At 42.4% G+C, this 15,511-nt stretch overlaps 1 protein-coding gene and 1 long non-coding RNA gene across 2 annotated transcripts in view; both read right to left on the bottom strand.

Moving 5' to 3' along the window:
• Positions 1-730: 730 nt before the first annotated feature.
• The window catches only part of LOC124113942 (splicing factor 3B subunit 4-like), a 143,113-nt gene continuing 128,332 nt past the window's right edge, over positions 731-15,511 (bottom strand). The window contains exons 12-14 of the mRNA XM_048397075.1: positions 9,003-9,047; positions 6,946-6,990; positions 731-1,048 (exon numbers count right to left, since the gene is read on the bottom strand). Of these exons, the coding sequence (XP_048253032.1) occupies positions 948-1,048; positions 6,946-6,990; positions 9,003-9,047 (191 nt within the window). The 3' untranslated portion in view covers positions 731-947. The remainder of the gene's footprint in view (positions 1,049-6,945; positions 6,991-9,002; positions 9,048-15,511) is intronic.
• LOC125381022 overlaps positions 13,062-15,511 on the bottom strand; it is a 44,988-nt gene continuing 42,538 nt past the window's right edge. Inside the window, exons 8-9 of the long non-coding RNA XR_007221640.1 lie at positions 14,624-14,721; positions 13,062-13,087 (exon numbers count right to left, since the gene is read on the bottom strand). This is a non-coding gene — a long non-coding RNA (uncharacterized LOC125381022). The remainder of the gene's footprint in view (positions 13,088-14,623; positions 14,722-15,511) is intronic.

The raw sequence follows: 15,511 nt of genomic DNA, 5'->3' as shown, positions 1-15,511 counted from the left end.
ACAACTTCCAGTTGTCCAGAGTTAGATGGGACAGGGTGTTTTTATGTCAAACTTAAAATCAAACTACAAAACCAACAGCTAATGTTTGAGACCAGATAACAAGGTGTCCGATGAATCAATTTCAATCTTCTCAAACCTTCTGGTAATAAGGAGTGTTACACGTTTTATCTGTTGTCCAGAGACGTGCGTGCAATTATCGCAAGTCGCGTGTTGGGAAATGTTACCATGTAAAATAAAAGGTAACGTCGTCTTTTTAAAAGTGTAGTTATTTTATAATTTTACATAATTTCTGTTTAATGATATCACCCATCGAACATCTCGTTTCTTTTGGAGTTGAGTATATGACGCAGGTTCACAGACGGTGATATTGTATTCTTTTTGTACAAATTGTTTACAAGGAGGCGAAGAGGATGAAAACCATGTTTTACTTATATGTGAAAAATATACTCGTACATTTCCCCCCTTGTAGCAGGGTATTTTTAAAGACCGTCAGTTAACGGTAAATATGAGGAAGTCATGATATCATCCATGCTGTTGATGTAGTTTGAAAACAAGCCTTTATAATAAAAAAAGTGTAACTTTAAAATCTATTAATGTACATCATGACAAATGTTGATATGCAAACTGCATTGTACTTTGGGCCTTGGTGCCAAAATTACTAAATAAAATATATGTCTGTCTGTTTAAGAATTCATAAAGCATGAAGGCTTTGAGTAAGCAGATACAAATTGAACTCACACAGCGTGAGACACGTCCAACGGGCGAATAGTCACAAGTTAGCAAAGCTGGCAGTAAACTAATCAGTACTAACATACAACTGCCTTGATCTAAATCCACAGGGGGTATTACATTTGTAAATCTAACAGTTATACAGTTGCCACAAAGCCCTTCAGTTCCGATGAGGTGGCGATCCGAGGCGTGAAGCAGAAAGTAAGGTGTATCTCATCTCATGCTTTCACATTTTTCGGAGATTTCGGTCTTGGAGCGTCCGGCTCTTCCGGTCTCGGTCTTGGAGCGTCCGGCGCTTCCGGTCTCGGTCTCGGGATACCTACAATGGACGCAGAACATACTTACATGCTGTTCATACAAGTGATATATTTCTTACCAAGTAACGATAAGTTGAACTCAAAGTTCGTTTAAACACGTTTTAAACGGTTTATGGCTGCGAGGTTAAGATACATAAAACAATGTATTGCCCGCGAGAGAACTATTTGTATATTATTGCAAGACACATCTGTTAACACAAACCACAATTTAGCGGCAGTAAGCAATTCAGAATAAAATGAACACTGACAAGCGACTGTGACTACGGAAAAGGCGTACATTGAGTGATTATGAAATAATACATGAAACAATATGCAGACGAGTGACAGCGAGCTAAAATCCTAACAAGACCAAACACTTGATGGTTATGCTACCATCACACCAAAGTTGTTCTACCCCGTTCTAAACAAAATACTAGAACGGGCTGTGATCACTGTAGAACGCGTAGTTTGGCGTAAAATACGATGCGCGTTCGTTCAAAAGCAGTCCTCAATACGTCTATCTCGTTCATGGCCAGTCTGCAGTCCGTATGTATCCAGTTCAGATCGTGTAAAAGTGCACCGCATGCGACAACGTTTCGAAGCAGTTCGAGCACATCCGTAGCCGTTCTCAACTCGTTCTTAACCAGTTCAACCTTGTTCTACCTCGTTCACAATGCGTCCAAGCCAGTTCAAACTAATTCTTAACCTGACCAACTCGTTCGCACCACGTCCTCATCTCAAACGTGCCTAGTGCGTGTGTATTCGCGTGGTGGCCCGTCCTGGCCCGACTCCTATGGATACCGAGCGCGTTAGAGCCAGTCTTCGTTCAAGTTCAGGGCTCCGAGCTGTACACATCATGCCTTCAAAGAGAAGTCGATTCAGAAAGACAGTGCATAGAAATACACATGCACAAAAGTTAAGCGCCACCATATTCATAGTCTCTTGATTTCACGTGTGGGAATCAGAAATACGAAATATGATGATGATTAGGGTGAATTAGGCTTCCATAGTTTCTTGAACCCAAATTTGTCCAGATACCACAAGGAAGCGTGCTTTACGTGTTGCTGCAGTTCCCCTACCCTATAAATAGTGAAATTGAAGTTTCAGACACGTGGTTGTATTTTGCTCCTGTGTGAGATACCCCTTCCAATAGAGGTTGAAAATCAGCACGGTGAGGAGAAAGTTAACGAACGCTGAAAGATGGCAAGTGATAGGCATGAAAAATGCTGGCATGTCATGCAGGGCCATTGCAAGACGAATGGGTCGTCATCACAGTGTTATCACTCGTTTGATTGTCAAACATGGTCAAACCAACGATGTCAATGACAGGCATAGGTCAGGTAGGCCAAGAAATACCTCTAACAGAGGGGATAGACGTCTTTTCAGGATAGTCAGACGAAATCCATTTGCCACTTCAACAGATTTAAGACTGCAGTGGATTACCAATCAGAGACTCTCGACGATGACCGTAAGGCGTCGCCTCAGAGCGGCTGGTTATAAACCCAGAAGACCAGTAAAACGTCCTCAACTGACTGAGAGGCACATGCGGAATCGTCTGATATGGTGTCGTGCCCGTAGTCGATGGAACTTGGCCAATTGGAGAAGGATCCATAGGTCTGACGAGTGTCAAATGCTGCTACATATGGTCATACGTGTTTGGAGGCAACGTAACACTCGTTTTTACACCAAGGAACATCCAGAAGACCTTAGCAAGTGGCGGGGGGTCTGTCATGATATGGGGTTGTGTTTCCTTCGGCTGCAAACTTCAACTGGTGACAATTCGTGGAAACCTGAATGGTCAACAATACCAAGATGCCGTTCTTCGTGCAGTGGTAGTCCCTCATTTTGACAACCATCCCTTTCAGACAACACCTGTTTACATGGACGACAATGCTAGACCACACAGATCTTGGGCAGTTTTGGCTTATTTGCGTCAAGAAGCTATTGCCACTCTTCCTTGGCCGGCCTGTAGTCCGGATATTAATCCAATTGAGCATCTCTCGGACATTCTTGGCCGGAAAATCAGACATCGTGATCCCCGAGTTCAAAATCTCGCTGGACTTGAAGCCGCACTTCATGAAGAATGGATCCGTTTGCCTCAGAGAAGCATTCAACGACTTGTAATGAGTATAAGGCGTAGGGTTGAAGCTGTGGTCAATGTCCGTGGATCATACACACGTTACTGACGTTCCTGACTTCCTGGCAATAGACTCTGCACTCCCTAGGGTGTCTATGTGACACCTGAAATGTTCCGCTGATATCATGACAGTTACATGACAAAAAAAGCTTTTCAATGTTTTCTAATCCTTCAATTTCTGGTCTTCGGTAAAATTCCTTTCTGCTCATATTCTTTTGGAACACAAGATAAACTTGCTTTGGGACAACTTTTGCATCACATGAGGTTTACATATACGGCTTATGACAATGGTACATCTTGTTATAATAGTCATCATTAAGTGCCAAAAGTTACAGCTCACAAATATGGTGGGTAGCGCTTAACTTTTGTGCATGTGTCTAGATACAATGCCATGTATATTGTAGAAAACGCGATTAAATCAACTAAGACAACAACGTTTCATATAGAAAACTTTCATTACACCACAGCTTGACATCTCATGTACATTTTGAAATGATGGTAACAGAACATTTTTTTACCAATAGACATTAGAATGTTAAAAAGCCATAAGCTAAAATTCAACATCAAACAGTGTGACAATCATGGCTCTCATAGTTCAATCATCCTGTCCTGCCATGGCACCCATCCTGCTGGGCTGTTGAAATTTGCTCTTAAATAGTCCCTTTGTCTCTTGGCTAAAACAGTGTTCCTGTTTCCTCCCTGTGGGAAGTGGCAGTCTGGCAGGTTGGCACCTTGTCTCCAGGCACCAGGGATGAGGATGTGTGCAGCATCTTCAGCATCCCCTTGGATGTTTTGAATGGCTTGGGTTCGGGTACGGATGAGGTTGAGAAGGCACACATAAGCTTAAAAAATGGTCTGTACAGTCCCTGGCAACAGCTGCATTGTTTACAAGAGGACTCTCCATCTCTGGGTCAGAGTGCATTTTCAACCACACGTCTGGCTCCAGAAATGCAATCATTTGTTCTGTAGTCAGGTGACGGCCTGAATATGGCCAAGGTGAAGGTTCAGAGGGAGTCCAACGTAGTCCATCTTCCCGAGGCAAGAGTTAACTGACTTTAAAAGTCCAGTTTCCACCCTTGCCGAACAAGGCTGGAATTCCTGGGCTCGTAGCGCCACCAGTGGCTGTTATGAGTTATGTCTCTCTATAACTCTCCCATCGACCAATAAGATTCCACCTCTCGTATCACTTGCATTTGCTTCAAACAAAATGACGGCGCCCAGACAAAACGATCTGATCGACAATCAAAATCTATATTGCGATAAAACGGGCCTTACATCGCGAAGTGCTTCAAATCATATGAGCACGTTGATTACAAAACTTACGAACCAGATTTCGATTTCGGTGCGCGATTTTGATTGGACTATGCTTAGACTTTTTCGTCCAGCCAAAATGTAACTCCATAATATCAGTCTAGTTCGGCAAGGGTGGAAACTGGACTTTTATAAACAGTTAACTCTCTTGCCTCGGGAAGATGAATGGAGTCATTTGCTAAACAGACTGGCTTCCAAAAGACCAACATCTATCCACATAAATTTGTTATCAGCATCTATCAGGGCCATTATTACGACTGAAAAGAAGCCTTTGTAGTTGTGGTACATGGTTCCAGTCTGGGAGGCTTTCTGATGGCAACATGTTTCCCATCGAGGGCACCACAGGCATGTGGGAGATTCCAGCGCATGCGGAAATCCTCAGCAACTTCTTCCCAAGTTCCTCTGTCAACAGGGCATGTGATGACTTCATTCTTAAGCACCATCACCAAGGCTTCACAGACATGTTTCACCAACAAGCATATTGCGTTTTTGGGCTTCCTTCAATTCATATTGCAAGGTGGCATAGGAATCTCCTATTGCCAGATGACGCAGTGTGATGGCAAGCTTCATACCGGGTTCAAGAGCCTTTCTGTAGTTGGTGTCTTGTTTATTTTAATGAAGGGGGTGATTCGTTCAAGAAGTTCGTCAAACATGGGTGGGGTAATTCTCAAGAAGTTGTAGAAGGACCCTTGATCATCCAGAGGGAGCTCCTCCATCAGCTGATGATAATGTCCCACACCTTTTCTCCTCTCAGGTTTCAGCCACTTCCTCACCCAACAGTTTCTTACTTGTCTCCTTCTTTCTTCCTCTACCATCTCCTTGTACTCTTCCTCTGCTTTCAGGATAAATTGGATAAAACCAACATTCAATGTTTAATGTATGCAAAGTTATCCATGTTTCTGGGCACAAATCTTGAAAATCTTCACGGTCAGGAAACGATGCGCACTGCCCGAAATCGCAAGCTCATCTGATGAACCTGAAACCCTAGCTGTATGTTTAACCTAGCTTGTCCTATCGTACTTCAGACGGGGTGGTTGTAGAAAGAACTGCGTGAAAACTGCATAAACATACTCAAAACTAGGAGAATTTTATGAGAACCTACTAAGAAAGTTTAGAACCATGTAGAAACGTGTTGCAAGCAGCTTCAGAATTTTATATTTGGTTAGAAAAGTATTTGCACGCAATAAGGATTGACTAATAACGTAATGTAGTGAATTGCGTCTGTCACCGAACGGGATGAACGAGTAACAAACGGACCCGGTCGGTGTGCACACGTACTGAAATTTATGTCCTACTGCACCACGTCGCAACAAGTCCCTAGTAGGTTCGAAGTACGCCAATTCTGTTGGTAATACGTCTTTCTCGTTTTAAGTACGTTTTCAATCCGACTAATTGCAAGACGGAATGGACGGGATAAAATCTTGGGCAGACTCAAAGTTCTAGAGCACCCTCCCCGTCCGAGCCCGTCCATAAAGTTCGTAAAAAGACTATCAATAGTTTCTACTACGTCCACTACGTTCATACACAGTTGGAGCCCGTTCGAAGACATTTTCACGAACGTTTTGAAAACTAGTTTGGTGTTATGGGGGTATAACATTGGTTTTAAAGGTGACAAGGATCATTTAGAATTCTAAAATCTGAGCCAACAACTTGTCCTCTGTACAGTTCGTCTAGGGTTTCAACGCGACATCCATGTAGCTCACATACTTACACTGGACAACGCAACAACACGTATACAAGTTTTATGCAATAGTGACCTTACTGTAGAACCAGTATTGAAAGGCCGTGGTTTTCTGGCAAAGTGGAGACGGGACCGACGCTTGCTTGAGTATTCTTGGTGAAATTTGGGTTGTTCTCGATTCACAGACACTTGTATTACGTGTTGTTTGTTTGTTGTGTAACGCCACACTCAGCAATATTCCAGCTATATGACGACGGTCTGTAAATAATCGAGTCTGGACCAGACAATCCAGTGTTTGACATCGTGAGCATCGATACTTTTATAACGTTAGTACATTTACTGTTTCAACTTGTATAACAAAAGGAAAACGGTTTGACGACATATTTCATGTAATACAACGCCGTCAGCATACGTGAATCATCCTTGTCAACAAAAGGCCATCAGTTCGGCCAATGTTGATGTTGACCAGAGAAGTGTAGACAGCGCTGAGCAAAGTAAAACACTCTTTTGTGGAGCTGAACCATTCTGTAAGCAGCCTATATTTTTCTAGGAAAACATGCTTGGAATGGAACGCGTTTGCAAAATACTAATACACTCATTGTTCATTTGATGTCCAATAAAAGGGAAACATGCGCACAATGTCTAGAAACAGTGAATATTCTTTTTCCAAAAATATTAAGACGGTCGTTCCCCACAGTTTCGCTGATGGCCGGAACACGAGTAAAAGTTCCTATTCTGTGTTTTGTGCCTTACAGTTGGACATATTTACATTTAATCCTATCTATACCCACCTAAAGCAGGGGGCGGAGGTGGTATAAATCCCTGCTGAACATGTCCTGCAAGAGTAAGATGATTTCCATTATTCAAATGTCATGAATAAACATGTGGTCATTTCGGTGTCAATATAAGGTGAGGTGAAATTGGATTTAAAGTCGCATTCCAGATTTGTGCACTTATATAGCGACGTGCATGTGTGTGTGTGTGTGTGTGTGTGTGTGTGTGTGTGTGTGTGTGTGCGCGTGCGTGCGCGTGCGTGTGTGTGTGTGTGTGTGTGTGTGTGTGTGTGTGTGTGTGTGTGTGTGTGTCTGCTTGTCTGCTTGTACTACTCCGGACTGATGCTGATTTATAGTGCTAACCCACTGAGATACCATGCCGCAGTTTAACATGATTACCCCACTCAGACACAGTATACTGACTCTGAGCCGACCAGCCCCTCAATGCCGAGCACCAGACAGGGCAACAACAAGTATCATCTTTTAACGTCTTTTGGTATGACGCGGCCGGGGATCCAACCCCGGACCTTCCCCTTTCTGAGCGGACGAGCTACCACTAGATCGTGGAGGCGGTCAATAAAACGTGTGTTCAATAGAACAAGAGCGATTAAGCCTTATCATATTTAGTTTGAAATCACATCAAGATACTGATCGTAAACAAAACAAGAAAAATATATGGAGGAATGTGTGGGTTGCATATGGCCCATCTTCCCGAGGCAAGACAGTTAACTGACTATAAAAGTCCAGTTTCAACCCTTGCCGTCAGAATTTTATATTTGGTTTGAAAAATATTTGCACGGAATAAGGATTGACTAAGAACGCAATTCGGTCAAATTGGGTCTGTCACCGAATGGGATGAACGAGTAACAAACGGCCCCAGTCGGTGTGCAGACGTACTGAAATTTATGTCCTACTGCACCACGTCGTCACACGTCCCTAGTAGGTTCGAAGTACGGCAATTCCGTTGGTAATACGTCTTTCTCGTTTTAAGTACGTTGTCAATCCGACTAATTGCAGGACGGGATGGACGGGATAAAATCTTTAGCACCCTCCCCGTCCGAGCCTGTCCATAAAGTTCGTAAAAAGACTATCAATAGTTTCTACTACGTCCACTTTGTTCATACACAGGTGGGGCCCGTTCGACAACATTTTCACGAACGTATTGAGAACTACTTTGGTGTGATGGGGGTATAACATTGGTTTTAAAGGTGACAAGGATCATTAAGAATTCTAAAATCTGAGCCAACAACTTGTCCTCTGTACAGTTCGTCTAGGGTTTCAACGCGACATCCATGTCGCTCACATACTAACACTGGACAACGCAACAACACGTATACAACTTTTGTGCAATAGTGACCTTACTGTAGAATCAGTACTGAAAGGCCGTGGTTTTCTGGCAAAGTGGAGACGGGACCGTCGCTTGCTTGAGTATTCTTGGTGAAATTTTGGTTGTTCTCGATTCATAGACACTTGAATTACATGTTGTTTGTTTGTTTGTTGTGTAACGCCACACTAAGCAATATTCCAGCTATATGACGACGGTCTGTAAATAATCGAGTCTGGACCAGACAATCCAGAGATTAACATCGTGAGCATCGATACTTGTATAACGTTAGTACATTTACTGTTTCAACTTGTATAACAAAAGGAAAACGGTTTGACGACATATTTTATGTAATACAACGCCGTCAGCATACGTGAATCATCCTTGTCAACAAAAGGCCATCAGTTCGGCCAATATTGATGTTGACCAGAGAAGTGTAGACAGCGCTGAGCAAAGTAAAACACTCTTTTGTGGAACAGAACCATTCTGTAAGCAGCCTATATTTTTCGGTATACATGCTTGGAATGGAACGCGTTTGCAAAATACTAATACACTCATTGTTCATTTGATGTCCAATGAAAAGGGAAACATGCGCACAATGTCTAGAAACAGTGAATATTCTTTTTCCAAAAAAATTAAGACGGTCGTTCCCCACAGTTTCGCTGATGGCCGGAACACGAGTAGAAGTTCCTATTCTGTGTTTTGTGCCTTACAGTTGGACATATTTACATTTAATCCTATCTATACCCACCTAAAGCAGGGGGCGGAGGTGGTATAAATCCCTGCTGAACATGTCCTGCAAGAGTAAGATGATTTCCATTATTCAAATGTCATGAATAAACATGTGGTCATTTCGGTGTCAATATAAGGTGAGGTGAAATTGGATTTAAAGTCGCATTCCAGATTTGTGCACTTATATAGCGACGTGCATGTGTGTGTGTGTGTGTGTGTGTGTGTGTGTGTGTGTGTCTGCTTGTACTACTCCGGACTGATGCTGATTTATAGTGCTAACCCACTGAGATACCATGCCGCAGTTTAACATGATTACCCCACTCAGACACAGTATACTGACTCCGAGCCGAGCAGCCCCTCAATGCCGAGCACCAGACAGGGCAACAACAAGTATCATCTTTTAACGTCTTTTGGTATGACGCGGCCGGGATCCAACCCTGGACCTTCCCCTTTCTGAGCGGACGAGCTACCACTAGATCGTGGAGGCGGTCAATAAAACGTGTGTTCAATAGAACAAGAGCGATTAAGCCTTAACATATTTAGTTTGAAATCACATCAAGATACTGATCGTAAACAAAACAACAAAAATATATGGAGGAATGTGTGGGTTGCATATGGCCCATCTTCCCGAGGCAAGACAGTTAACTGACTATAAAAGTCCAGTTTCAACCCTTGCCGTCAGAATTTTATATTTGGTTTGAAAAATATTTGCACGGAATAAGGATTGACTAAGAACGTAATTCGGTCAAATTGGGTCTGTCACCGAATGGGATGAACGAGTAACAAACGGCCCCGGTCGGTGTGCAGACGTACTGAAATTCATGTCCCACTGCACCACGTCGTCACACGTCCCTACTAGGTTCGAAGTACGGCAATTCCGTTGGTAATACGTCTTTCTCGTTTTAAGTACGTTGTCAACCCGACTAATTGCAGGACGGGATGGACGGGATAAAATCTTTAGCACCCTCCCCGTCCGAGCCTGTCCATAAAGTTCGTAAAAATACTATCAATAGTTTCTACTACGTCCACTATGTTCATACACAGGTGGGGCCCGTTCGACAACATTTTCACGAACGTATTGAGAACTACTTTGGTGTGATGGGGGTACAACATTGGTTTTAAAGGTGACAAGGATCATTTAGAATTCTAAAATCTGATCCAACACCTTGTCCTCTGTACAGTTCGTCTAGGGTTTCAACGCGACATCCATGTAGCTCACATACTAACACTGGACAACGCAACAACACGTATACAACTTTTGTGCAATAGTGACCTTACTGTAGAATCAGTATTGAAAGGCCGTGGTTTTCTGGCAAAGTGGAGACGGGACCGACGCTTGCTTGAGTATTCTTGGCGAAATTTGGGTTGTTCTCGATTCACAGACACTTGTATTACGTGTTGTTTGTTTGTTTGTTTGTTTGTTGTGTAACGGCACACTCAGCAATATTCCAATTATATGATGACGGTCTGTAAATAATCGAGTCTGGACCAGACAATCTAGAGATTGACATCGTGAGCATCGATACTTGTATAACGTTAGTACATTTACTGTTTCAACTTGTATAACAAAAGGAAAACGGTTTGACGACATATTTCATGTAATACAACGCCGTCAGCATACGTGAATCATCCTTGTCAACAAAAGGCCATCAGTTCGGCCAATGTTGATGTGGACCAGAGAAATGTAGACAGCGCTGAGCAAAGTAAAACACTCTTTTGTGGAACAGAACCATTCTGTAAGCAGCCTATATTTTTCTCGGTATACATGCTTGGAATGGAACGCGTTTGCAAAATACTAATAAACTCATTGTTCATTTGATGTCCATTAAAAAGGGAAACTTGCTCACAATGTCTTGAAACAGTGAAATATTCGTTCTCCAAAAAATATGAAGACGGTCGTTCTTCACAGTTACGCTGATGGCCGGAACACGAGTAGAAGTTCATATCCTGTGTTCTGTGCCTTACAATTGGAGATATGTACATTTAATCCTATCTATACCCACCTAAGGCAAGGGGCTGAGATCCTTTCGATCCTGCAAGAGTAAGATGAATTGCATTAGGCAAATGTCATGAATAAACACATGGCCATTTCAGTGTCAATATGGGATTTAACGTAGCATTCAAGATTTTTGCACTTATATAGCGACGTGCATGTGTATGTGTGTGTGTGTGTGTGTGTGTGTGTGTGTGTGTGTGTGTGTGTGTGTGTGTGTGTGTGTGTGTGTGTGTGTGTGTGTGTGTGTGTGTGTGTGTTCTTGTACTAGTCCGGACTGATGCCGATTTTAAGTGCTAGCTCACTGAGATACCATGCCACAGTTTAACATGAATACCCCACTCAGACACAGTACACTGACTCGGTGCCGACCAGACCCTTAATGCCGAGCACCAGACAGGGCAATAAGAAGTACCATTTTTTAACGTCTTTTGGTATGACGTGGCCGGGGATCAAACCCCGGACCTTCCGCTTTCTGAGCGGACGCGCTACCACTACATCACGGAGGCGGTCAACAAAACGTGTGTTCAATAAAACAAGAGTGATTAAGCCTTAACATATTTAGTTTGAAATCACATCAAGATGCTGATCGTTAACAAAACAAGAAAAATATATGAAGGAATATATGGGTTGCACATGATCCATCTTCCCGAGGCAAGAGAGTTAACTGACTATAAAAAGTCCAGTTTCCATCCTTGCCACACTAGGCCGGTATTCCTGGGCTCGATCGTAGCGCCACCAGTGGTTATTGTGCGTTATGTCCCTTCTAAGCCTCTCCTATGGACCAATCCGATTCAATCACTTGCAAATGATCTGTAAATAATCGAGTCTGGACCAGACAATCCAGTGTTTGACATCGTGAGCATCGATACTTTTATAACGTTAGTACATTTACTGTTTCAACTTGTATAACAAAAGGAAAACGGTTTGACGACATATTTCATGTAATACAACGCCGTCAGCATACGTGAATCATCCTTGTCAACAAAAGGCCATCAGTTCGGCCAATGTTGATGTTGACCAGAGAAGTGTAGACAGCGCTGAGCAAAGTAAAACACTCGTTTGTGGAGCTGAACCATTCTGTAAGCAGCCTATATTTTTCTCGGTATACATGCTTGGAATGGAACGCTTTTGCAAAATACTAATAAACTCATTGTTCATTTGATGTCCATTAAAAAGGGAAACTTGCGCACAATGTCTTGAAACAGTGAATATTTGTTCTCCAAAAAATATTAAGACTGTCGTTCCTCACAGTTTCGCTGATGGCCGGAACACGAGTAGAAGTTCCTATTCTGTGTTCTGTGCCTTACAATTGGACATATTTACATTTAATCCTATCTATACCCACCTGTGGCAATGAACGGAGATGGTATCCTTCCTGCAAGAGTAAGATGAATTGCATTAGGCAAATGTCATGAATAAACACATGGCCATTTCAGTGTCAATATGGGATTTAAGTCGCATTCAAGATTTTTGCACTTATATAGCGACGTGCATGTGTGTGTGTGTGTGTGTTTGTGTGTGTGTATGTGTGTGTGTGTGTGTGTGTGTGTGTGTGTGTTCTTGTACTAGTCCGGACTGATGCCGATTTTAAGTGCTAGCTCACTGAGATACCATACCACAGTTTAACATGAATACCCCTCTCAGACACAGTACACTGACTCCGAGCCGACCAGCCCCTTAATTCAGAGCACCAGACAGGGCAACAAGTACCATCTTTTAACGGCTTTTTGTATGACGTGGCCGGGGATCAAACCCCGGACCTTCCGCTTTCTGAGCGGACGCGCTACCACTACATCACGGAGGCGGTCAACAAAACGTGTGTTCAATAAAACAAGAGTGATTAAGCCTTAACATATTTAGTTTGAAATCACATCAAGATGCTGATCGTTAACAAAACAAGAAAAATATATGAAGGAATATATGGGTTGCACATGATCCATCTTCCCGAGGCAAGAGAGTTAACTGACTATAAAAAGTCCAGCTTCCACCCTTGCCAAACTAGGCTGGTATTCCTGGGCTCGATCGTAGCGCCACCAGTGGTTATTGTGCGTTATGTCCCTTCTAAGCCTCACCTATGGACCAATCCGATTCCATCACTTGCAAATGATCTGTAAATAATCGAGTTTGGACCAGACAATCCAGTGTTTGACATCGTGAGCATCGATACTTTTATAACGTTAGTACATTTACTGTTTCAACTTGTATAACAAAAGGAAAACGGCTTGACGACATATTTCATGTAATACAACGCCGCCAGCATACGTGAATCATCCTTGTCAACAAAAGGCCATCAGTTCGGCCAATGTTGATGTTGACCAGAGAAGTGTAGACAGCGCTGAGCAAAGTAAAACACTCGTTTGTGGAGCTGAACCATTCTGTAAGCAGCCTATATTTTTCTCGGTATACATGCTTGGAATGGAACGCTTTTGCAAAATACTAATAAACTCATTGTTCATTTGATGTCCATTAAAAAGGGAAACTTGCGCACAATGTCTTGAAACAGTGAATATTCGTTCTCCAAAAAATATTAAGACTGTTGTTCCCCACAGTTTCGCTGATGGCCGGAATACGAGTAGAAGTTCATATCCTGTGTTCTGTGCCTTACAGTTGGATCATTTTTACATTTAATCCTAGCTATACCCACCGAAGGCAACGGGCGGAGATAGAATTGATCCCTCCAAAACATCTCCTGACACATGTAAGCATTAGGCAAATGTCATGAATAAACCATTAGGTGAGGTGAAATGGGGTTTAACGTCGCGTTCTAGATTATTGCACTTATATAGCGACGTGCATTCACGTGTGTGTGTGTGGCAGCGTGTACTAGTCCGGACTGATGCCGATTTATAGCGCTAGCCCATGGCCACTGAGATACCATACTGCGTTTAACATAAATATCCCACTCAGACACAGTATACTGACTCCGAGCCGACCGACCAGTTCTTGTTTTATTTAGCACCAGACAGGGTAACAACAGGTACCATCTTTGAATGTCTTTTGGTATGGCGCGGCTGGGGATCGAACTCTGGACCTTCCTCTGGCCGGGGCGGAAGCTCTGCCCCAAGACCAAGGAGGCGGTCTGGTGTCACTATAAAGTGTGTTCAATAAAACAAGAGCGATTAACCTTAAAATATTTTGCAAATGCCTAGCAAATCCTGCAATCGACCGAAATCTGCACGACAGTTTACGAACCGGGTTTTGATTTCGTTGCGCGATTTTGATTGGACTATGCCTAGACTCGTTAGTCCAGCCAAAATGTTACTCCATAATACCAGCCTATTCGGCAAGGGTTGAAAATGGACTTTTATAGTCAGTTAACTTTCTTGCCTTGAAAAGATGCACATGACCCGGCTGTGTAAATCATGCTGTTCGTTAATATGTAATACGAGGGCTGTTTGATAAGTTCTGAGCCTCACATAGAAGGAATTACGTCATAGTGAACTCTTTTATTTTGGACATTACACGATGTCATATCGATGCCACGATGGCATATCCACAAAAGCAGATATTTCTTATGAATATCGCTAATACTAGTATTTATTTGATTCACTATTTCATGTCCTCCTGATTTTTGTATCTTACTGATACAGATATAGAAACTGGACAAAGATTTCTAGGAGATGCTAACAGCCTTTGGTACATACCATGATCTACATTTGCAGTTATTCGTGGCCTTGACTTGTCCTTTGTGTTCCCGTGCTTTTCGTCCATAGTCTTCTTTTTACAGTCTTGTTTACAGCACCTAGAACGAAACATAACATGTCATAATAAGAAAGTTGTACATATGTTTTATATGCATCGGAATTGCCGCTCTGATTTGCAGAACAAAATGTTTCGCTGAATATTTAACTTAAACTGGTCCTGAAGAGTAGCCACAGTATAGTAGTACAGTAGCCATTAAGTATCATGTAACATTTACTGCAGTGCATTTGCAGTTGACGGCTGTTTATAAACAAAGCCTAAATTCGGTCAGTGTCGTATAATGACACACTGAATGGTATTTCTGAGGCACATAAACATGTGTTGACAGCATTAGGGCGAATTTAACTCTGTTTCATATATTGTACTGAAACACCAGAAGTTGAGATGCGGGAAAATCCCAGTTATGTCTTTGGGAAACAGTCCTCTGTTTAAATCTACAAAACAACAGTTCTTTGACAGAGTAACGATAAGTGTCAAAGATCTAATCAATATGATACGTGTGGTAGTTCCGAAAATGTAGCTTATGGTAAAATTAAGATATATTTATCTTTGAAAGTTACTTGTTAAGATTAATCTTAACTAAAATCGTCTAAAAAAAAAAAAACAGACGCAGGAGAATAAGGGGGATATTGAAGATCTTCACATCCACAGTTGACTATAGTAGCCATGGAGGGAAATGTGTTGATCACTGGCGAATTGTCTTGATGGAAGATCACACCTTTCCTCCGCTTCCTATTAGTTTTAACTTTATCTCGTATTCGCCCCAATGTTCCGTGTCTTGTTTGGCCTTTTTGAAGATTGTCCACTATGATGACACCGTCAGCGTCAAA

Source organism: Haliotis rufescens, unplaced genomic scaffold (assembly GCF_023055435.1).
Source record: "Haliotis rufescens isolate VD_foot unplaced genomic scaffold, xgHalRufe1.0.p SCAF_16, whole genome shotgun sequence".
NCBI classification, from domain to species: domain Eukaryota; kingdom Metazoa; phylum Mollusca; class Gastropoda; order Lepetellida; family Haliotidae; genus Haliotis; species Haliotis rufescens.
Note: the sequence above shows the minus strand (reverse complement) of the source record. Positions and strands in the feature narration are given on the sequence as shown.